This window comes from Capricornis sumatraensis, chromosome 3 (assembly GCF_032405125.1).
Source record: "Capricornis sumatraensis isolate serow.1 chromosome 3, serow.2, whole genome shotgun sequence".
NCBI classification, from domain to species: Eukaryota; Metazoa; Chordata; class Mammalia; order Artiodactyla; family Bovidae; genus Capricornis; species Capricornis sumatraensis.
In genome coordinates, this window is record NC_091071.1 from 151,900,202 (window position 1) to 151,923,619 (window position 23,418).

Sequence of the window (23,418 nt, forward strand, 5' to 3'; positions counted from 1 at the left end):
TGAAATTTTATTACATGTGTAGACTCACACGACTACCACCAGAGTTAAGACACAGATCGTCTCATCATATAAGCCTCACTTAGACTTTTAAAAGCAATAATGTCTTCGCTTGACGTTTTTCAAAGTACAGCTCTCAGGTGCATCAGAGTCACTGGGCCAATTCCAGGGCCCTCCCAGGAATGGAGCCCTCTGGGAGTGGAGCTCGGAAAGCTGTGCTTTTAACAGAGGCCCATGGACAGGGGAGCCTGGCGGGCCATGGGGTAGCAAAGAGTCAGACACGATGGAAGCGACCCAGCACAGTACACAATACTTTAAGAACCACAGGTTCTAACGGGCTCCCAAGTCTTCCATCTCAAATCCACCCTCCCCACTGTGGCTGCCAGAGGAATCCTTCTAAAAAACAGTTCTGACCATATTATCCTACTGCTTAATGCCCTGCAGTGCCCTACTCGCGTCCCCCACCCCCCACCCCAGGGCCATCAGGATAGAGACCTTAGGGAGCAAAGGTCCTCCTGTCAGGACTCACCCACTGAGGTTCAATCCTTGCAGACTCCTCTGATTCTCCTTTTGGCTTTGCTGGGTGGCCTGTGAGATCTTCCTTCCCCTACCATAGCTCAAACCCTGTGCACTTGGCAATCAAAGTGTGAGTTCTAACCACTGGACCGCCAAAGAACTCCCCAGACTCCTCTCATTCTTGGCACACATCATCTATTTTCACATGCTCTGATTTTGGTCATGTTGTTCCCTCTGCCTGGAACATCCTTCCCACTCTTCTCTGCCTGTTGCAACTCTGTACAACGACTCAGTTCTTACAAATGAAGATGTGGAGGTTGAGAGAGGTTTGATGTCACCCAGCAAGTAAGGGCAGGGACTAGCTGGGGGCTGGTCCACCTGACTCCCTGCTCCAGGTCTTACTGTTCACCACGGCTGTCATGGAGGCTGGGGGAAGCCACTGGTCCCTCTTGCCCAGCCTCTGCTCACCTCCACTTGGGCCTGCTTGCCCATCTGCCTCTCAGAGGTCTCACCCGGGACCTTCTCTCTCTCTCTCCTCCTGCCGCGTGGGGCTGGGAATCAGAGACCTAGGAGGAGGGAGGAAGGGAAATGGGATTTAGCCCAAGGGTAACCCGACTCCATGAGTGGGTGGCTAGGGGGCGGGGCACACCACAGGGTAGGGGGCTTGGAAAAGGCCTCAGGGACCCGTATAAGCCAAGGGGGTGGGGGCGACGGGGACTCCTAAAGGAGGGAGAAGAAGCAGAACAGAGTCCAAGTCCCCTCCTCTGCTGCCCCCTCCCTCCACTGCTCCCTCGCAACCCGAGCCGGGGGGCCTAAAAATAGCCCCCGAGGCGCAACCGCGGCCGCCCCGGTGACCTTCTGGGTAGCACAGGCCGAAGGCGGGCGGGCGGCAGGAAGGCAGGGCGCCGGCCCCCCAGGACTCATCTCCCAGGGCAACATCCCCCGGGTGCCCCCGTGGCCGTCCAGTTCCGGCGTCTCCCCAGCTCAACTCGCAGAGGCCATGCAGAAAGCCCGGGGCACGCGAGGCGAGGACGCGGGCACGAGGGCACCCCCCAGCCCCGGGGTGCCCCCGAAGAGGGCCAAAGTGGGGGCCGGCGGAGGGGCGGCGGCCGCGGTGGCCGGGGCGCCGGTCTTCCTGCGGCCCCTGAAGGACGCGGCGGTGTCTGCGGGCAGCGACGTGCGGCTGCGGGTGGTAGTGAGCGGGACGCCCCAGCCCAGCCTCAGCTGGTTCCGGGATGGGCAGCGCTTGCCCCCGCCGGCCCCCGAGCCCAGCTGCCTGTGGCTGCGGAGCTGCGGGCCGCGGGATGCCGGCGTGTACAGCTGCAGGGCCCAGAACGAGCGGGGCCAGGCCTCCTGCGAGGCGGTTCTCACCGTGCTGGAGGTCGGAGGTAATGCGGCGGTGGGGGCCAAGCCGGGGGGGGAGGGGGTGCTCATAGGTAGAGAAGGTTACCCTGGCCGCCGCTCGGTAGAGGCATCTGCTCATCCAGCCTTTTCCTGGGTGCTCTGGCTTCTCAGATGTGCTGACCCAGGAGTGCCCGTCAAGAGGAAAGTGCAGGGAAAGTGGGTGTCAAGGTAGAGAGGCTCCCCACAGGAAGGTCAGAGGTTAAGGGTCAGCGTTTGGTAAGCCAAGCCTGAGCCCCACTCAGGCCTCTCTGAGCACTGCATAGTGGGAACCCTCCTAATTTCCCTGTAGAGGGGGGCCTCCTGGGGAAACTGTTTTCCCCAGCTCTGATAATTTAGACTCGGAATCTGCCTCTTCAGCCATGCCTGCATGTCTGAAGGAGGAGGCGGGCTCCCCTGGTTTGGCTGTGGTGTTGAGGGGATGGGTCAGAACTCCTCATAGTCCATTGCCAGGGCAGGTTGGTGTGGTCAGCACTAGGCTGGAAGGGGCCAGTGGGTGGACAAGTACGGATAGGGTGCAGAGCAGCAGGATAGAGTGCAGAGCAGCAGGATAGGGTGCAGAGCAGCAGGAGGCAGAGCCTGGGTTGGGGGTTCCCAGCACATATGGAGGGGAGTGCCTGAGAATCCACACGCAAGCCCGCCGTGTGCATGTGCACGGGCGGGCAGTGCAGGGGTCTGGTGGTGCCAGCAGATGAGGGGCTTGTGGAATTGGTATGGGAAGTGCATGGGCCATGTCTCCCCCAGGTTCAGAGGGCATGGAAGGGGGCATGGCCCTGCTTGTATCTGTGAAGGAGTGGGTGATGGTCCTAGGTGGAAGGGAAGGGGCATAAGACTGGGCCCTGTGCTCAGGGTCCTGCTGGGGCTGGTGTGGGTGCAGGCCAGGGCCAAATCTCCTTGGGTCAGTGTTTTAGGCTTCCTTTTTGACTTCCTCAGCCCCTAAACCAGTTCTTCTCTAGGCTGAAGACAGAATCTCAGCAGACTGAGTCTTACGAAATAGATTTCTGAGGAAGAAAGCTGCAACTGGGGGAGATGGCAAAGAGCTTGGAGATCATGAGTTTGTCCTGGACATTTTCAAGAGGGAATTCTCACCTTGGCTGGGTAGTGTCATGTAGGGGGACTGCTGAGGGACTGAGGAGAAGGCATACCATGCTCCCCGGGTATAGCAAGCTGCACAGCTCCAGCATCCTGAAGGAACTCAGCAGCTGGAGGGTAAAGAAGGCTGCAGGGTGCAGCTGCGGGAGCTGGAGAGGAGGCTCAGCCTCCCTCTGCCAGCATCTCCACTCTCTCCCTAGCTCTGCCCTGCCCACCTTCCTCTTCAATGATCGAGAGGGCCAAGGCTGGCTTGTCTTGGTTGGCTTCACACCTGGCCAGGTACAGGCTTTCCTCGCACTCACTCTGGTGCTGGGGCTGGGGCTCGTCCTGGCAGAACTCTGAGCTGGGGGAAGATGGGACTCCTTGAGGGCCTTTGTTCAGGGGCAAAGGGGGCTGAAAACAGAACATAAATAAAGGCACAATCGACAAGTTGATGTGAACACAACTTGGAGGAGAGAGATATGGGACAAAGAGAAGTGCTGAGAAGGATCCTGGTATCATTATGTTTGTTTAGAGTCAGAAAGGACCACAGAGAACTGCAGGTCCACAGGCTGCAGCTTTAAGGGTGAGAATGCTGTGGTCCAGAGCAGAGGGGGAGGTCACGACTAGCTGTCTGCTTAAAGACAAACAGCTAGTTATGCCCATCCCAGATCTCAGAACCCAGTCCTCTGAGTTTGGGCTCTGGGGGCTTTTTTACCTCTTAAGTTCTGGAGGGAGGAGAAAGAAAAGGGAGAAGGAGCTGTCTGTCGTATGGAGAGCCTTTCTGAAGATGAGAACCTCCTTGCCTGCCCTGGTCCCCCAGAGTGGGAAGAGTGACAGGATGCTAGAGCCCCCCCCCAGCCCCTCTGGAATCCAGGTGGCAGGGTCAGCAGATCTGAGCCCTGGCTGGACATACCTAGCCAGAGGCCAGGAGGCCGGTCTGCAGGCTGCTCTAATGGAACAGCATATTTGAAAGGCTGGGGTAAGGAAAGGATCCTGGGTGCTGGGGGACTGGATTGGAGACCTTTTGTCACTCATGTCAAAACAGGAAGAGGGTTGGGCTGCAGCAAGTCACATCTGAGAACTTTTCATACTGGTAGGAGCTTTGCCCCAATAGCAGCTTTGCAATTATGATTCATTGGTAATAATTCTTAGTAGCAATTTTTAATAGTATGAATAGCCACTATGCTGCTGTGTGGCAGGCAATATGCTATCGTACCCTTTGATATATCATTTAAGTCCCACAGCAACCCTAGGGAACCTGAGGCCCAGAGGGATTAAATGAAGCATCTTGGTTTTACTGATAGGAGATGGCAAGGCAAGGATGGAAGCCTGGGTCTGTCCCACTGCCAAGAACCACATGCTTGACTACTATGCCCCTCCCACCTGATTGGTGAGGGAGGGGCTTTGCTTTGGTAATGTTGGCTGAGTCTGGCTTCCTTCTCTTCCTACTGCCCACCCTCCACCAGTCCCTGCCCAGCGAGAGGTCTCCGTCAAGATCAGTTGGGCAAGCAGCTCAGCGTCGCTCAGACTTCCTCATGGAAAACTTTCTTGGTTGGGATCAATGCAGGAGGACTTCAGGGTTCTCGAGGAAGTCCAGCCAGGACCTGGCTGCAGAGGGAAGCAGGCAGTTTCCTGGCTGGGATTGCCATCTGGCTCAGCAAGACAGGGTGATGCTAAGGTTCCTGGCACTTCTGAGGCCCAAGATGTTAGCTCAGGGATAGAGGGATATTGGCATGGTTGGGGAAGCTGGGGCCTTGAGAAGACAATGAGGAAAGACTAGAAATAGTGAAGATGGCAGAGATGCAGGATACTTGTGTTTAACATGTGTAAAGCACCCTATCTCATTTCAGTATTTAGTTTTCTAAGTTCCAGGTTACTGTTATGACCATTATACATAAAAGAAAACTGGTGTTCAAAGAGGGAATTTACCCAACGTCACCTGGTGAGTGAGGTGGCAGACCCAGATCTGAGTCTAGGTCCACAGTGCCTGTCCTCAGAAAGAGAGGAGTGGGAAGACTGAGGCCAGGATCTAGCATCGTAACTATCCCTCTGTCGGTATCCCCAAGTATCCCCCTGCCAGCATCTCCACTCTCTCCCTAGCCTCTGCTGTCTCCAAAATAGGCAGGCATTCTTCTCTGTCAAAACATCAGGCTCCCATTTGGATGGGCTGAGAAGCTATGTGCCAGTCAAGTAATCAGGGCAAACACCACCCTCAAAGCTTGGGGCATGTGTGACTGGAGAGGGAGGCCTATACTGAAGGGTGGGGTTAAGGAGGAGAGAGCACAGCCAAGGGAGGGCGCAAGCTGACAATGCTCACCGTGTTTGGCAGTCAGAAGTCTCATAGCCAGGGCCTGGGGTACCCTGGTGCGAATCAGAACGGCCAGAGGTCAACAGATGGTAATAAAACATGCAGGGGACTTGAAGGCATGGAGAGGAGAGATTAGAGAGAAGTAAGGAAGGCCAATTTAGCAAGAGAAAGGTTGGGGACTCCAGCAGGAGCTGCCTGGAGCTAGACGGTGCAGTATCATCTTTTACACCTAGAATGTGGACAGTGTGGAAGAAAAGCCGGGAGGAAACCAGCATGGAGTTGGGAATGGGTATGGAGAGTGGCCCCCTCCTTTCATGCCAAGTCCTAATTAGGGAGGAGGGGGGCCAGATCAGGAGCAGTGAGGAGCCATGGAGGGGAAGAAAGAGACTAGAGAGGCTGTTAAGTCAGCCAAAGCACACACAAGACAACTTTCCTAAAGCGAGGGTAGCCCTCCCAGGAAGATCCTGGGTGGAAACAAGATGGTCACGTCTCCAGTTTCTAGAAAAGTCTGGGTCAGAACAGAGATGGAAGGAAGGCTGGAGAATGACCTGCTCCAGCAAGATTCTTAGTCCCCATCCCCCCACCCCCATCCTCACTACCAACAGCTCTGTGCCCCCTCCCCTGTGCCACATGTATGGAGTGCCCACCGAGTGCCCATCACTATGTTAGGTGCTTGAGATTTATAAGTCAGGGGAGGGGGGGAAGACCAAAATCCCTGTCCTCTTAGAGATGACATTCCAGGGAGGGAACATATTATGCATGCAATAATCATAACTATATGAAAATTATATAGTATGTCAGAAAATCAGAGCAGGGTGAACAGGAGGAAGGAAGGGAGAAGATGAGAACAAGGCAGCAAAGAGTGGGGTGTGGGTGTCTGGCTCAGTGGAGGCTCTTTGTGAGAGATGAGGCATGGCTTTTCTCTGGTTAAGGGGACACGCGGGGCAGAAGTTGGAAGTCTGGTTTGGAGAAATGGCAGGGCGGCCCAGCTGCCCAACCTTGGAAGAAAATGGGGCATTCAGGGGCCAGCTTGGGGAGGCCCACCCTGAGAGTATGCTCCAGGCTGGCCTGTGTGGGTGAGCAGTGCGAGCCCAGAGCAGGAACCGTGTCTCATGGGCCCCTCTTCAGCCCAGCTGTCCCGTCACTCACGCCTGCTGCCCATTGGTTATTTTTGCTACGGAATGTGCCAGCCCCTCGGATTCTCCTGGGGAACAGGGGCTCAAGTTACCCCCTCTCCTCACTCAGCTCCCCCATCTGTGAGTGGGTGTGTTTGGGGGTGGGCAGGGAAATCGCCTACGTGTGTCCGGAGTCCTCCGACTGGAATTGATAAAGACATACACGTGTCCCCTTCTCATTGCATGTCCTGTGTGTGTGTCTGTAGGTGCAACCTCTGCTTCTGGGGGTCTGGGTAACAGGACCACCTGCAGGCACTCAGAATGTACAAGACATGACCTAAAACTTTACAGAGCCACAAAACTCAAACAACTTCAGGATCCAAGTAGAAACTGAAAAGGAGAGAGGTGGTCTTGTCAGTAGTTGAATTTGAGCAGGCTTGCCCAACTTAAAATATTGTACAGGCTGAACAAAACTCATCAGTTGGCTCAGTATTTATTTTGAACCCATGCTTTAAAGAAAAAAACTTAGGGGTCCTCCTAACCAATCAGTATATGAGGTTTTATGGCATGGTGGTCAGTAACTCAGTCATGGTGCCTGGGTGAGAATCCCTGGCTGCCAACTACAGGCTCTGTGGCCTTGGGCAAGTAACCTCTCTGTGCCTGTGTACATATTGAGTTTATTCATCTAAAGTGCCTAGGCCATTGCTCGGTACATACTAAGCCTGCTGTCAGTGTTAATGATAATGACTTTGTAATCACATCTCAGCAACCAGGATTGGCACTACTTGTGTGTATTGGGGTGGGAATTCGGATCTGGGCAATTGTGGAGGCACAGAACCTGTGTGGCTTTGGCTAAATGATAGGACTTGTCTGAGCCTTAGTCACTTATTGATTAAATGGAGTCAGTTACATGTTCTTCAGAGTTTCAAACTCACAGAGTTGTCGTCAGTGAGGTAACCTTTATAAAGTGCCTGAAGTTGCTCAGTCTGTCTGACTCTTTGCAACCCTATGGACTGTAGCCCTCCAGTCTCCTCTGTCCACCGGGTTTCCCAGGCAAGAATACTGAAGTGGGTTGCTATTCCCTTCTCCAGGGGATCTTCTGACCCAGGGATGGAACTCAGTTCTCCTGCATTGCAGGCAGATTCTTTACCATCTGAGCAACCAGGGAAGCCCTGATAAAGTGCCTGACACTTAATAAATGTTTAGGAAACTTAGTTATAATGATTGTGTGTCGGGGGGAGGGGTAGTGTTTTGTGCAAGCAAAATATGCATGGTGCCAAATGCCAGGAGGATAAAGAAAATTTGATGTGTGCTCACCCATGAATGAGAGTTGGGTTATATTTGTGAATAACAGGAAAATTTCTGGGCACCTTAGCTCGTGTGTGTGTGTGTGTGTGTGTGTGTGTGTGTGTGTGTGTGTGTATGCCAGGGTGCAGGGACAGAGGACCTACAATCAGGGAACTTGAGGGCCTTCTTTGACCTTCCTGAGCAGCCTGAGGGGGTTCGCGTTCTGGGTCCAGGTCTCTAGGAGGACCCGTGCCCTGTGTATGATCCGGGCGCCCCCGCCCGGTGCCGCGGCTCTGCGATGTGTCGGGTACTGCCTGGCAGGGCGGACGCGCGCGCATGTTTGTGGAGTGAGCCAGTGGAGATGCGGCTGACCTTCTGGAGCGGCCCAGCGGGAGGCGGGCGAAGGTGGTGTGGACGCCGCGCTGGGCGGCCAATGAGCGAGTGGCCCGAACTCTCCTAGGGGCCAGTGCACCCTTTTCTGTGCCTCAGTTTCCCCATGTGCCCAGGACCCAGGAGGCCGATGCGGGGTGGGGGAGCCGCAAGGCAGGTGATTGCCGCCCCCGGGGACGCAGGGCAGCCGGCGAGGGAAGGGGCTCCTGGGGGGTTGCGGGCTGGCGGGGGAAGAGCGGGCTCCGGCCGCAGCCGCCGCCGCCGCCTTCCCCCGGCCCGGGCTCCGGCGGCCCCGAGGCTCCTTCCGCCACCGGCGCCGTCCCCCGCCCGCTCCCCGCCTCGCCCCCGGCCCCGCCTCCGACTCCGCCCCGCCCCCGCCCGTCCCCTCCTCGCCCGGCCGCCGGCCCGGCCCCCTCCCCCGCCATGAAGAAGCTGTGGGTGAAGAAGCGTTTCCAGGTGAGGGCTCCGGGGGCGGGCGGCGCCGGGAGGGGGCAGGAAGGGCTGGGCGCCCCGGAGGGAGGGCGGGTCGCCGCGGCGGGGCCCGGGGGAGGGGGCGCCGGAGCCGAGCCTGCCCCACCCCGGCGGACAAGGCGGCGAGCAGGGCGCGCTCCAGGGGGCTCCCCGGCCTACGTCAGGCCCCTCCCCGCGCCCAAGGGCAGAGCCCCCACCCGACCAACCCCCAGCACCCGCGATCGCCGCGACCCCCGGGGAGACCTCCGCAGCCGCCCTGGCGTGGAGCGCCCACGGGCTTCTGTACCACCTCTCGCCTCTGTCCAACCCCTCCGTGCCCCTGGCTGGCTCCCCCAGCCCCCCACTCGGGAGCCTTCCATCTCCCGGGGCTCCTGGAAGCCACGGCGCAGGGATCCGCGCTGAGCTCAGTGCATTCCACTAGCCCTGCCCTGTCCTCCGTGGACCCAGGCCTCCTTCTTGCTTTCCTGAGGCTCCCGTCCTTTGGGGGGGACCTTGCCCTCTGCCCCCGCAACACCCTCGTGCCCTCTTGACACCTATCTGAGGCGTCTGTTCCCCACCCCCCACCCTGCCCCCAAGCAGGAATCTGTGTCCTTATCCTTCCATCTCCCAGTCATCCAAGCATGCCCCCCCAAATTTCTTCCTTCACATCAGTCAGCCTCTCTATCTCTGGGAGTGTCGCTCAGGTCCCCAGTTCTCTGACCAGCGTTTGACCCTTAGTCCACCCTTCTTCCTCCCCAGCTCCTCCCCAGAGCCTCGCGGGAGCTCCAGGGGGAGGGCTGACAAGCAAGGAAAACTGGAGATATTTTTTCCCTTTAGAGGAAGCTAGCTGCCGGGGTCTCTTCCACTTCCCCTGCCCCCAGTGGCCCCTGGGCCGAGTTTCTGATTGATACAGAGGTTTGGACGAGAGGTATAGGGAGGTCGGAGCATCAGGAGCGAGCCTTCCCCTCAACTCCTCATTCTGGCTTTTCTCTTTCAGAAAACCGGCCACTCCCGCCGGGCCTTTGGCCGACTCACCCATGGTGCGTGGACCGTGAGCTGCCTGCTCTAGCCCGTGCACACTCCTCCTCTTGGTCCATATCCCTTCATGAGGCACCCAGGCCTGAAGACGGCCCATGAGATACAGGACCCCCACATTCCCCCACCCATCTACCTACCCACCCACCCACCCACCCACCCAAGAAAGCCCCTTACAGCTGAGAAAGGACCTAGCAATAGGGGTGGGGGTTAGCTGGCACACCCCCTCATGGGTCCCAGACTTATTATTCTTCATCTGTGGGCCAGGTGGGGATGAGTTAAGTGCCATGCTTCTACAACCAGCACGTGGCTCCTGCTTGTCATGGCACTCAGGGATAAACTGAGGCACAGAACCTGATAGAATCTGGGAAAGTTAAAAGAAACATGCCCAAGAAACTTTGCTCCTAGCCTGACCACATTTTTGAGGACCATTCAGCAGTAGCAGAGAGGGTTTGGGAAGAAGGTGCAGGTCATGTCATGATGCCAAATAGATGGAGAGGTTCTTTTGAGAGGTCAAAGCACAATGCAGATCTGTACCAGAAGATGGGCCTGACCCCTAATGGGGGGCCTGGGTCTGCGGCTGGGCTGAGTGCAAGTGGGTGTATGTGTGTGTAGGTGTGTGTGTGTGTGTACGTGTGTGTGTGTGTGTGTGTGTGTGTGGCCAGTGGGAGCACCAGTGAAAATGCGAAGGGTGCAGAATCACTGGAGTCATTGGAAGAATCCCCCAAAGCACACTGGCTCCCCAGTACTGGGCCCACTGGGGCCGGCAGGCAGTTAGCGAATGAGAGAGGCTTTGCTCATGCTAGGTGTCTCCCTCCCCTGACTCCCATCCCATCTTTGGGCACCGGGTACCCTGATGGCCCCTCTGTCCTGCCTGCCCCACCATGCCCTACCCCACAAACGCTCTGATAACAGTCTGTCCATGTCTCTCTCCTGCTGCTCCTATGGAAGCGAAGTTTTCCGCTCCTGCAGAAAGCAAAGTTACGGTAGGAAACTGGCTCCTGCCCTTGCCCTCCACTCCCCTGCTTCCCTGCCCAAACCCGGCCTCTCCTCACCCTGCCTCAGCTGCACCCTGATGTGTTCCGGCTGGTTTGGGGTGGAGGACAGGCTGGCCCTGCGGTTGGTCGAGTGCCCTGACAGTACGACTCTGAGGTGACTCCCCTTTGTTCCTGGGTACCAGAACCCGGACTTTAGAACCTTGAAACCTAGGGTCTTGTTATTTGGGGGGCTGTGCGGGAACTTATCACTGACGGAGAGGAGGGGGAGGGGCTACAGCCCTGCAGTCCATCAAGTGGCCGGGTGGGGGGACTGCAGGTAGCTTTGAGGGCACTACCACGGAGGCAGGGGTGAGGAGCCAGAGGACTGGCATGAGAGGGTTGACCCTGAGGCTCCCAGGATGGGCAGCGGGATGTGGGGAGCTAAAAGGGAGAAAGGATAGATGATGGAAGTCCTTCTGATGGCGATGTGGAGCCTGCTGTGGGGGAGGCAGGAGGGAAGAGTCGGAGTCAGGGGGAGGAGAGCCCTGCCCACACAGACCCCTTCTCCTCCAGACTCGGAGACTGGCGAGGATGACATCAGCGACGGGCAGGGGACCCAGCGCCTGGAGCTTCGGGATGATGGGGCCTTCAGCACCCCCACGGGTGAGCTCTCTGGGGTGCACACAGAGCCAGCAGGTGGCCTTCCCTTCAAAGATGCCTGGCTTCACTGTGTTCCTCTCTCTAGGGGGCTCTGATACCCTGGTGGGCACCTCCCTGGACACACCCCCGACCTCCGTGACAGGCACCTCAGAGGAGCAAGTGAGCTGGTGGGGCAGCGGGCAGACGGTCCTGGAGCAGGAAGCGGGCAGCAGGGCTGGCACCCGCCGCCTCCCGGGCAGCCCAAGGCAAGCACAGGCAACCGGGGCCGGGCCACGGCACCTGGGGGTGGAGCCGCTGGTACGGGCGTCTCGAGCTAATCTGGTGGGCGCAAGCTGGGGGTCAGAGGATAGCCTTTCGGTGGCCAGTGACCTGTACGGCAGCGCATTCAGCCTGTACAGAGGACGGGCGCTCTCGATCCACGTGTAAGTAACGGCCTTACCTGGGCCCTTCACTGTCCCACCTCACCATGCCGTCCCGCACTGCCCCTCACCATCCATTAGCCTCCACACCCCACGTCCCCTGCACCATCCATCCCTCTGTGCACTTCTCCAACCCCCCATTGCTTCCTCTCCTGGCCCCAGCTGCCCACTCTGTCTTCCCACACGGCTCCGTCCTCCTCCTATTCCATCACCACCCACATGCTCCTGCTCCCACCTGTCCTGGCTCACTGTGCCATCTCCATGGTCTCGTGGACCCCTCTCTCCCTTCCTTGTCTCCTGCAAGATCTCCACTCTCCCGGGGGCCCTCTCCCGCCTCACCCATTCAGGCTCCAGTTGTCCCCAGGATCCCCACTCCCCCCCCCTCAGGGGCCCCCTCCGTGCCTGCTGTCTCAGCAGCTGCTGCCTTTTCATCTCTGCACATTCCTGTTCCCATGTGGGCCTTTTTCTGGGAGGAACGGAACCTTTCTGCACGGCAGCTCCCGGGAGAGCAGGAGGGAGCGAGCGAGAGCACAGCCAGGAGACAGAAGAGAGCGAGGTGGTCAGGGGGTTGTTGGGGCCAGGGGCCTGGGAGAGCAGGGGGCTGTGAAGTGTGTGGGCGGCAGGGGGCTGGGGCAGGGTGGGATGGAGATTGGGGGTTGGGGGGGCTAGGCTGGAGGCAGAGGGCTCGGAGTGATGGAGGTGGGAGCATGTGAGGACCCCACGTGGGAGACACCTCAGGGTGGGGTTGAAGGTGGTCCTGGGAGGCTATGGTGAGGAGCGGAGGTCTTGGAGTGAGGCGTTGGAGCTGGTTTTGGGTTTTGGAGATGTGGGACTGGCAGATGCAGAAGGGAGTGCTATGGTAGAAGAGGGGAGTGGCTGATGAGAGAGGTTATCAGGGGGCATTTGGGGAGCTGAGGGGGGCCTGATTTGTGATGGGTATGGTGTGTGTCAGGGAGGTACCACCCTGGAAGAGAAAGAAAGGGCCTGATGGGGGGAGGCCTTTTTGTGGGTGGCTGAGGTGGCTGGTGGTACACAGGGAAGAGGTCTGGGGGCAGGTGCAGAGGAGGCGCCCTTGCTTTATCCGACTGGCATTAACCAGGTGCTCCCATGCCCTGGACTTGCCTTTTCCTTCCCTGCCTTTCTTTGCCAGGCCCCAGCCGGAGCCTGGAGTTGCTATGGCAACTTCCGAGGAACCCATTTCCTTAGTGATGTCTGTGGTACACAAGCTGGCCTGGAGCTTGAAACTGCCAGCAAGAGATCTCCTCTGCTGTCCCCAATTTCTCTCCCTGCCTCACCCAGTTCCCACAGGCCATTCCTCAGGGACTCTGCTGTCCCTCCCCCAGAGTAGACTCTGCCTCCCTGCAGGTGGCTGGTTGAGGTTTTTCTCCCTAGGGCACTCTAGATTGCATGCCCCCCACCCCCACCCCACACCCTGTTGGAGGTGAGGTTTGCTGTGTAGGTGGCTGACCCAGGTAGCCTGACACTCAGGCACTGGAGAATTTATGCTCATGGCCAATACCATACAATTTCTCCCCTCTCTGTGCCCCCAGAATCCCAGACATTTTGGAGGGAACAAGGCCTTTTAAGCCAGACTACTGGGGTTTCAATCTAGCACCAGCTATTTCCTAGCTCTGTTACCTTGGTAAGGCACCTCACCTCTCTAAACCTCAGTTTCTTCATCTGTAAACGGAGATAATAACAGTCCTTGTCGAAAAGGATTGTTGTGAGGATTAAATGACTCAATGCATTTTAAGCATTCAGTACATGCCTGATACACAATAAGTACTCAATGAGCCATTTCATAAGTTTTTATTAAGCTCTCTCTAATGTGTTAGGTAGGATGTTAATATCTCCGATTCCTTTTCTTGCTAATCTCTTATGTTCGGTGTGCCCCCAAGAGTCCAGATGGGGGAAACTGAGGCCCAGCTCTTGGGCATCAAAGCTCTGGAGGTGAGAGGGGCAGTCTGGGGATGCCCAGCTCCTTCCTTCCTCCTCTTCTCCCACACCCACTGTTCAGGCCCACGCAGTAGTTATTTTGGAGCTGAGTTATTCCTGAGCATACCCCTTTGGGGGAGCTTCTGTGTTTCTCAGGGGGTGGTTTCCAAGGACTCAAGGTAACTTTCCCAGGGGCAGGACAAAGTCAAAGGCCTTCTACCGGGGGCAGATTAATCAAAGGCACGGGAACCTGGGTACCCTTGTCTCCTGCTCCAGGGACCTCAGCTGTCACCTGCTGTCAGCACTGGTGGGGGCTCAGGTCTGAGGAGGTGCTAGGCAATCCCGGGGATGCTGGCATTGCTCCTGGAAGGCGTGTGCCTGTTCTTCCCGGGGCACAGTGAAGGGGTATGCCCTGCTGAGGAAGGGCAGGGCTGTGGGGGCCAGCTGGGGGCAGGAATGAGTGGGAGGCTGAATTCCTGAGAGGGCCCCGCCCCATCCCGCCCTCCCGCCTTCCCTGCCCACTTCATCTTTTGGGTCTTCAGCCTCATCCTTCCCCCGCAACCCTACCACTTAGTTTCTGTTTCTGCTGTTTCCCAGCTTCTGGAGCTGGGGAGAGGGGGCTGGCCAGAGCCCCGGGGACTGAGTCTGTTCCTGGACCCAGCCACCAGCCCAATCTTCCGGGGCCAGAGCCACCAGCCTCTCCCCAGCACCTGCTATGGCTGTGCGTTCCTCTTGGGGGGTGGAGGGGCGGAGGAGGGGCTGGCCGATGTCACCCCCAAGCCTTCCCAGCATGCCCACCGCCCGATTCCTGCCTGTCACGACCCGAAGGCCTGGAAGGGGAGACCCCCTGAATCTCCTGCCCCTCTTCGTCTTGGTCCCGCAGCAGTGTCCCTCAGAGCGGACTGCACAAGGAGGAGCCTGACCTTCAGCCTCAGCCCGCCAGCGAAGCCCCTCGTCGCCCAGCCCTGCCGCCCCCCTCCAAATCCGCGCTGCTGCCCCCACCGTCCCCTCGGGTGGGTAAGCGGCCCCCCCCGGGAACCGGCGGCCAGCCCCTGGCCACCCCTACGCCGCCCCACCGGCGCTCTCGGGAGCCGGTGCTGCCCGAGGACGCCACCGCCGAAGAGAAGCGAGGGAAAAAGTCCAAGTCGTCCGGGCCCTCGCTAGCGGGCACGGCGGAGTCCCGGTCTCAGACGCCCCTGAGCGAGGCCTCGGGCCGCCAGTCGGCGCTGGGCCGCTCCCCGAGGCTGGTGCGCGCTGGCTCCCGCATCCTGGACAAGCTGCAGTTCTTCGAGGAGCGCCGGCGCAGCCTGGAGCGCAGCGACTCGCCGCCGGCGCCCCTGCGGCCCTGGGTTCCCCTGCGCAAGGCCCGTTCGCTGGAGCAGCCCAAGTCCGAGGGCGGCGGGCCGTGGGGCACGCCCAGGGCCTCGCAGGAGGAGCTGCGGGCGCCGGCGGGCAGCGTGGCTGAGCGGCGCCGCCTATTCCAGCAGAAGGCGGCCTCGCTGGACGAGCGCACGCGTCAGCGCAGCCCGGCGTCCGACCTCGAGCTGCGCTTCGCCCAGGAGCTGGGCCGCATCCGCCGCTCCACGTCGCGGGAGGAGCTGGTGCGCTCTCACGAGTCCCTACGCGCCACGCTGCAGCGCGCCCCGTCCCCCCGAGAGCCCGGCGAGCCGCCCCTCTTCTCCCAGCCCTCCACCCCCAAGACCCCGCGGGCCTTGAGCCCCGCCGCCGCCCAGCCGCCCCCTGCGAGCGTCGCGGAAAAGCCCGGGGATGAGCCAGGGAGGCCCCGGGGCCGTGGGCCAGCGGGCAGGACGGAGCCGGGGGAAGGCCCGCAGCAGGAGGTTAGGCGCCGGGACCAGTTCCCGCTGACCCGGAGCAGAGCCATCCAGGAGTGCCGGAGCCCAGTGCCGCCCCCCACCTCCGAGCCCCCCGAGACCAGGACGAAAGCTCCCCCGGGTCGGAAGCGGGAGCCCCCGCCGCAGGCCGTGCGCTTCCTGCCCTGGGCCACGCCGGGCCAGGAGGGCGCTGCTGTGCCCCAGACCTTGGAGAAGAACAGGGCGGGGCCCGAGGCCGAGAAGAGGCTGCGCAGAGGGCCGGAGGAGGACGGTCCTTGGGGGGCCTGGGACCGCCGAGGGGCCCGCAGCCAGGGCAGAGGTCGCCGGGCGCGGCCCACCTCGCCTGAGCTCGGTAAGAACTCGGGGAGGGTAGACGGTGCTGAATGAGACCTGGGTGGGAGCATGTCCGGAAAGAGCGAGACTGCTAGGCAGTTGCGAGGGTGCGGTTTCAGAGGAAATGCATGGTCCCAGGTTCCAGTTTGAGTGAAGGATTGTTGAAAGCCCCTTGTATATGACCTGTCCGATGGTGAGAGTGTGAGAATGTTTTGATGGAGACTGGGCAGAGCGGAGCTGGGAGCAGAGATCCCATGCCCAATGCCTTCTATAATGTCCCTTGGATTTAGTGGCCTGCTGGGCTGTTGGGTCAAGGATTTAATGGTGGGGGGAAACCCTCCACACCCCCACTGGTCTGTGGGGGAAGAGACCAAATTCCATCTCAATAAATTATTGGTCATGTCCCTCTTACTGTTGAGCTTAGGGCCAGCCAGTTCTCAGCATTGATCTTCTCATTTCCATACATCACCTGACCAATCACGGCTACTAAGATCTCACCTAGACTCCCTTCTAGCCTCATCTCTCCTATCTTTTGAGTCCCCGCGTGGCTGAGCTGACTGTGATCACATGCCAACCAGTGTGTTGTCTCACACTCCTGTGGATGGTGGCCAGTACCCCAAATGCCTCTACCCCTAACTGCTCAACTGAACATCAACTTGGGGCCACTTCTGGTGCAAGACTGAGGAAGCCATCCTCAACTCTCTCCTGCCTCTGCTGTTTTTCCAGGCCAGATATGTCAACCCCCTGCTCTTAGGACACATTGTTGGTGTCTCTTGCAGTGCACTTGCCATTCCTCCCCCTTTTTTGCATCACATTATTCTTCATTTTAGTATTATTGTCTCAAGATCTTTAGAGATGATTAGGCACCTGTTCATCGTCCTACTAGCCACATTATCGAGCATCCACAGCCATGTTCCAGGCATTGTGTTAACTGGGTGTATTACTGTATTTTAATCTATATGCCAGTTCTATAGGATGTTGGGTGCTATTTATCAGCTCCATTTAACAGATAAAACTGAGGCACAGAGATTATCTAATTTGTCCAAGGTTTTGTAGCTAGAAAACAGCATAACTGAGATCTCCATGGCTCTTTTGGCTACAGACACTGCGTTATCTGGCTCATGTGCTGTGTTCAGTCACTTTAGTCGTGTCCAACTCTTTGCGATCCCATGGATTGTAGCCTGCCCAGGCTTCTCTGTCCATGGAATTTTACAGGCAAGAATACTGGAGTGGGTTGCCGTGTTCTTCTCCAGGAAATCTTCCCAACCCAGGGACTGAGCCGACATCTTTTAGTTCTCCTGCCAATGCGAGTTCTTTACCACCATGCCACCTGGGAAGCCCGTTATCTAGCTTATAGAATGTCAGAATTAGAAAACACCCAGAGAGAGTCACGGCCGTGGAGTTTTATGGTCTCTTCATGTGTACGAGCTCTCTTCCTGTGTGTGTATGGTGTCTTCCTGTAAGCAGAGACTGCCTCTTGTTTCCTATTGTGTCGCTGGTACCCATACAGAGTAACTAAGTACAGTGCTACTGTTTGGTGAATGGACACAATCAAAGCTGATCTTCATGAGGTCTCTCATGGGTACCAGAAGCCCCTGCTGCTCCCTTTTTTTAATCCAGTGGCATCACTAGTTTGACAGTTTACCACATATTGCCCTGTCACACTAGCATTGCTTAGGTCTTGGGTTGCTATTGGCTTATTCTCTGTTTGGAAGCTTCTGAAGTCGTGTCCTCCTCAGAGCGCCTTGCACAGGGCCTGATCTATGATCGCTGATGACTGATTTGTGTAAAGACACACACAGCACAGGCCCTGTCTTCCTCCAGAAGCCAGCCTCCTAACTGTGGCTAAAATTAAGCAGCCAAACCACCATAGTGTCCCGCCACCCTGTTCTGTTTGAGAACTCCCTTCTGTTTTCCTTTCTTCCCTGTCTCAGGAGGTTCAGGAGAGAGACCCTTTGCTCTCCAACCCTTGCCTTCCAGAAGGCCCGCTCCCTGGGTTTGCCCCCTCTCCCCCCGAGTCATTCCCACAGGGACATGTCCCCTTGCCCTCTCGCCCATGTGTCCTGCAGAGTCTTCGGATGACTCCTACGTGTCTGCTGGAGAAGAGCCCCTGGAGGCCCCTGTGTTTGAGATCCCCCTGCAAAATGCAGTGGTGGCCCCAGGGGTGGACGTGCTGCTCAAGTGTATTGTCACCGCCAACCCCCCGCCGCAAGGTGAGCTCTAGGCCTGGGGTCAGGCTAAGATTGAGAGAAGGAGGGGAGATTCTCCCTTCCCTGCTTCCCACCCCAGTCCTTGGGGGGAAGGGGAGGGAGGGGGTGAGGGGAGCGGGCGGGGAGATCATCCATGCCCTGGGGCTAGCGGGACTGCTGTGTCGTGTATGTGTGTGTCTGGGTGTGCTAGGGGGTCACAGTCCCTTGAGAGAGGGGAAGGTGGGCCTGGACTTTTGTGACTGAGGGGCCAGTCCTCGGGATTCCCTGGGGTGGGGAGAGGAGTGCTGTGGGCCCTGTATGGGGTGGGGTGGGGGGAGATTGGCCCCAGTGGGTCCCTGTGGGCAAGGACAACCTGGTCACCCCACTGCTTCCCCACAGTGTCCTGGCAGAAAGATGGGTCCCCGCTGCGCAGTGATGGCCGCCTTCTCATCCGGGCAGAAGGCGAGCGGCACACCCTGCTGCTCCGGGAGGCCCGGGCTGCCGATGCCGGGAGCTATGCAGCCACTGCCACCAACGAGCTGGGCCAGGCCCGCTGCGCTGCCACGCTGGCTGTGAGACCTGGTAGGGAGCCCGCGGGCCCCGGGGCTGGGCGGGGTGAGCAGTGACCCTTCCCACTCCTAGCCTGGTGCTTGGGCTCTCAAGCAGTGTGCATTCTAGTCCATTCTCCTGTGTTGGCTGCTCTAGTGCAAGCATTTTAAATGGCTCTGGCCCCAAGACAGTGGCCAAATTCCCAAGGCACATGCCAGAGAGGCCAATTCATGAAGTCACTGAAGTGTGTCTTTCGACATCCTCTAAATGCCCTCCTCCCATGGCATTTCCCTGAACCAGGTTCTGTGGGGAAAGCAAATTATCCTTGAGTCTCAGAGATAAAGAATCTCCCACCTTAAAGGGTTTAAAAGCCATCAGGAGTCTTCTGAGGTCATTTCCTCTCTAGAATGGTCACCCCTATTCCCACCTCCTATAAAAACAGATGCATTTAAGTGCCACAACCTTCCCCTGCTCCCTTGCTCCTTCAGTTGAACCCAGAGCCCGAAAGAAGATGCATCTGAGAGTACCTCCTGGGACGTAGCTGAAGCTGCTTCGTTTTCTATTTTTATGAAAGTCCTTTCTTGGTGTCAGACTACTTCCTTTGGATTTGAGCCCGGTTTCTTTCAGGTTGAGGACTGGTGTTGGTGTGCATGGCCGGTTCAAGTCATTCAGGTTGCTGGGCTGACAAAGTGCTGGCCCTGGGCAGTGGTGGGGTGGGGAGGTGAGAGAGGGTAGGGGGTGTTTCAAAAGGAAAAGTCGCACGTGGGCTGTAGCCTACCAGGCTCCTCCGTCCGTGGGATTTTCCAGGCAAGGATACTGGAGTGGGTTGCTATTTCCTTCTCCAGGAGATCTTCCTGACCCAGGGATCGAACCTGGGTCTCCTGCATTGTAGGCAGACGCTTTACCATCTGAGCCACCAGGGAAGTTCATTAAGGAAATTACCACTGGGTAATCAACCTAGGTCAGCAGACCTGGGATAGAGGACAGTGCAGAGTAGATGAACCTGGTCCCTAGACTGGCCAAGCGGACTGTGGTGTTGTGAGATCCTGGACTGAGAGACATCAGAGCCCTGAAGGAGCCTGGGAATTAGGCGGGCAGGGGGAGGGGCTAGGCGTGCCTGGACAGGGAATAGTACGCCTTGTTCTGTCCTTTACTTTCACTCAGTGCTGCCAGAGACAAGATTACAGAGCCCACTGTGCTGTGGTCCTGGGTCCTCAGCACCTTCACGATCAAAGAGATTAGGGAGTTCTTGGCAGTGTCTGACCTGAGTCCCAGTCCTGCATTAGGTCCTTTGGTCCTTTGCACCTGTCTGGCTTTGCAGGCCTGCAGGTCTGCCTGTTCCTTAGCCTACATCCCCCTCCCAGGAGCCCACGTGTTAGGTATTCTTCTGCTCGCCCCTCCCACTGCGCTGAATCATACCCATCCCTCCACTGCATGCTTCCGTCCTTCCATCACCTCCGGGATCTGGCTTCTGACTCAGCTCCCCGCTCCTCTTCGGGGGCCCAGGCCTGGCTCCAGGATTCCGGTCAATACCTGGCTTGGGCTGAGATTTGGCCGAGGGTTGTATGTGTGTGGTGGTGGTTGGGGTGGGGGGGCAGGTTTACCCCAGTACTGGCTCAGGGCCATTTGAAAGCCTTTTAAGGTTGGGAAGGAGGCTTGGGGCAAGGCAACTGTCAGCACTTGACTGGGAGTTCTATGTTCGCCACACGGAACCTCCCTGCACTTTAGTTTCCTCATTTGTAAGCCAGAGATAATTATACCATCCTCACGAATGAAAGCAAATGTGTGAACAAGCTTTATGAACTGTAAAGCTGTAGACAAATGTTAGTTGTTAGCATTATTAAGGGGTGATGTTGAGCACAGGAGCATGGGTTGCCAGGAGGCTCCCAGAAAACTGCCTCTTCCTTTTCTGCCCTTCCTTCAGCCTGTCTGGGCCTTGGGGACTCCTTCCCTGCCCTCCCCAGGCCTGCGACCCACAGCCCTTCTGTATTTCCCAGTCCCTGGATCTTCAGCCTGCCACAGCGTCTCTGTGCCTCCTCCAGCCTGGGGAGCCAGAAAGCTCCATCACATTAGTCAGCCGCACCAGGCACTGTGGCCACAGAGCCGTTCCCATAAGCCAGGCTGGCTGGAGGGCCCCAGGGCTTGAGGGACAAGCACGTGAGTCTAGACGCGGCTGTCGTGGAGAAAGCAGATTTTCTTACCCTACAAGGCGCTGTTTGGTCCAGAGCAGCTGGACAGGGGCCAGTGGACCTAGAGAGCAGCAGGAATGGGCGGAACCTGTGGGTGGCACATACATTTGGCAAGGGAGGGGGTCCCAGGCCTGGAGTCTGTGGGGATTGAGGGGGTGGGGCAAGGGAAGGGTGTCAGGCAGTGTGGCTGTGGGTGGGGTGGGAGTGGGTTGAGGGAGGGAGGGTATGGTGTCTTTTAGGAAGAGGCCTCTTGGAACCATCTTCCTTTCTTGCTCCTTCTGGCCCCCCTTGGTAACCAGGGGTGGCTGCCCAGTGCCCTCTTGGGGTTCCTCCCCCCAACAGGACAAACTTTTGAGATCCAACAGATCTCAGTTCCGGGCTGGGAACTTCGGGAACAGGGGTAACTGAAGAATAGAGTTCCATGGGTGCTGGATTTGTAGGGCTGCCTTTGCAACCCCACCCCAACCCTGGTTCCCTCCCCACCCGCCCCACCCTGCTGGATAACTCTGTAGAGACCCAGTCATGCTCCCAAGGGGTGTGTGTGTGTGTTGGGGTGAGCGGTGGGCGTGTGTGGGAGGTGTGCCTAACTGAAGCTAAGCATTCTCAGTGCTGCCTGCATCCATCACACACACATTTACTGAGTACCAACTGGGTGCCAAGTGCTTCATGTCTCTGAGCAGCTTCTTGTGTTTGAAGGGTGTCAGATACTTTTTTCCAAACCCTTTCACATTTCTCCCTTCACTTGAGCTGCATCCCACCACATGCACCCCTTGGAGAGGAACATTTCAGGGAGTAACATGGCTGCTTTAGACTGGATGATGAAAGGGTAAAGTGACAGAGTTAGCACAAGGGCAGCAGCCTTTATTGAGCATCTGTAATCTGCTTCAGAATGCTAGAAGCAACAGGTGATTTAAAGCGATGGAAATACCCATGAAACAAAAAAACTTAGCATGGATGGCAGAATACGGTAACATGTTATTGTTGTTCAGTCAGTGAGCTGTAGCCGACTGTTTGCAACCCCATAGGCTGCAGCGTGCCAGGCTTCCCTGTCCTTCACTGTCTCCCGGAGTTTGCTCAAACTCATGTCCATTGAGTTGGTGATGCCATGCAACCATCTCATTCTCTGTCACCCTCTTCTCCTCCTGCCCTCAATCTTTCCCAGCATCAGAGTCTTTTTCCAATGAGTTGGCTCTTTGAATCAGGTGGCCAGAGGATTGGAGCTTCAGCTTCAGTCCTTCCAATGAATATTCAGGGTTGATTTCCTTTAGGATTGACTGGTTGAATCTCCTTGCTGTGCAAGGGACTCTTTAGGAGTCTTTTCCAGCACCACAGTTTGAAAGCATCAATTCTTCAGTGCTCAGCCTTGTTTATGGTCCAGCTCTCACGTCCACACATGACTACTGAAAAAACCATAGCTTTGACTATACAGACCTTTGTCGGCAAAGTGATGTCTCTGCTTTTTATGTGATCAGCTCTTGTGTTGATTGGGTTCTCATATGAAATCCCACCCTGGGAGGTAGGCTTTATTATTATGCTCCTGCTGTTGTTGTTGTTCAGTCGCCCAGTCATGTCCCACTCTTTGCAACCCCATGGACTGCAGCACGCCAAGCCTCTCTATCTTTCACCATCTCCCAAAGTTTGCCCAAGTTCATGTCCATTGCATCAGTGATACCATCCAGCCATCTCATCCTCTGACGCCCTCTTCTCCTTCTGCGTGCAATCTTTCCCAGCATCAGGGACTTTTCCAGTGAGTCAGCTGTTCGCATTAAATGACCAAAATACTGGAGTTTCAACTTCAGCATCAATCCTTTCAATGAGTGCAGGCTTGATTACCCTTAAGATTGACTGATTAGATCTCCTTGCTGTCCAAGGGACTCTCAGGAGTCTTCTCCAGGACCACAGTTTGAAGGTATCTGTTCTTCAGCTCTCTGCCTTCTCTATAGTCCAACTCTTAATGTGAGTTGGGAAGACCATAGTCTTGACTATATATGGACTTTTGTCAGCAGAGTAATGTCTCTGCTTTTCAGCACACTGTCTAAGTTTGTCATGACCATGTTACAGATAAGGAAGTGGAGACTTGGGAAGCTTTAGCAAATTGCTCCAGAGCATCACTGATCATAGAACTTCCTGTGATGACAGAAACGTTCTTACTTGCCCTAATAGGGTAGCCACTAACTATAGGTGGCTGCTGAGGACATGAAAGGTGGCCAGTGTGACTGAAGAGCTGACTCTTTTGTTGTATTTCATTTTAGTTAAAGTGCACTGAAATTGTCTCAAGCAGCCGGTGGCTACCCTGTTGGGTGCTCAGCTCTAGGAGCAGAGGCCGCTGGAGGCCAGATCATGGTTTGAAGCCCTGTTCCTGGGTCTCCCAAGCTTGTCCTCCTAATCGCTGCACTGTACCATCCCCTCTTCCGCTACCCAAAAGGGGTCAGGGTTCAAGGCACAAGGGTAAAGTTGTGCCCCGGAGCTCCTAGGGCGGGGGCAGAGACCGTCCCTGCCCGCTGTGGGCGGGTCAGCCTGGGGGCACGTTTCTGTGCTTCCTCTCTGGCCCCCACCTTCCCCGCGGCTGTAATGCTGCTTTGCGTGCCTGGTGGCTGCGGTCAGCTCACCCCCGCTGCATGCTCTGGTCAGGAGGAGGGCAGATGTGGGGGACTCACGCACCCAGGCCTCCATCCAGCTGCCTTCAGCCCTCCCCTCACACACAGGTCTTCTGTATTTGAGTCTACGGTTCTAGCATTTTCCAGCTGAGACCTTGGCCCCAG

The 23,418-nt window shown here is 57.2% G+C and overlaps 1 protein-coding gene and 1 non-coding gene across 3 annotated transcripts in view; one reads left to right on the forward strand and one right to left on the reverse strand.

The window, feature by feature from the left end:
• The first annotated feature begins 1,513 nt into the window (after positions 1-1,513).
• The window catches only part of SPEG (striated muscle enriched protein kinase), a 57,654-nt gene continuing 35,749 nt past the window's right edge, over positions 1,514-23,418 (forward strand). The window contains exons 1-6 of one of the 2 annotated variants that reach the window (XM_068967617.1): positions 1,514-1,901; positions 11,124-11,213; positions 11,296-11,632; positions 14,448-15,748; positions 17,799-17,942; positions 18,318-18,500. In XM_068967617.1, coding sequence (XP_068823718.1) covers positions 1,514-1,901; positions 11,124-11,213; positions 11,296-11,632; positions 14,448-15,748; positions 17,799-17,942; positions 18,318-18,500 — 2,443 coding nt within the window. Of the gene's footprint in view, positions 1,902-11,123; positions 11,214-11,295; positions 11,633-14,447; positions 15,749-17,798; positions 17,943-18,317; positions 18,501-23,418 lie in introns of those variants that run through there. The other variant, XM_068967618.1, reaches the window with a different exon arrangement.
• Positions 19,318-19,390, reverse strand: TRNAC-ACA (transfer RNA cysteine (anticodon ACA)). Its single transcript has one exon. It is a non-coding gene; the product is annotated as a tRNA-Cys (tRNA).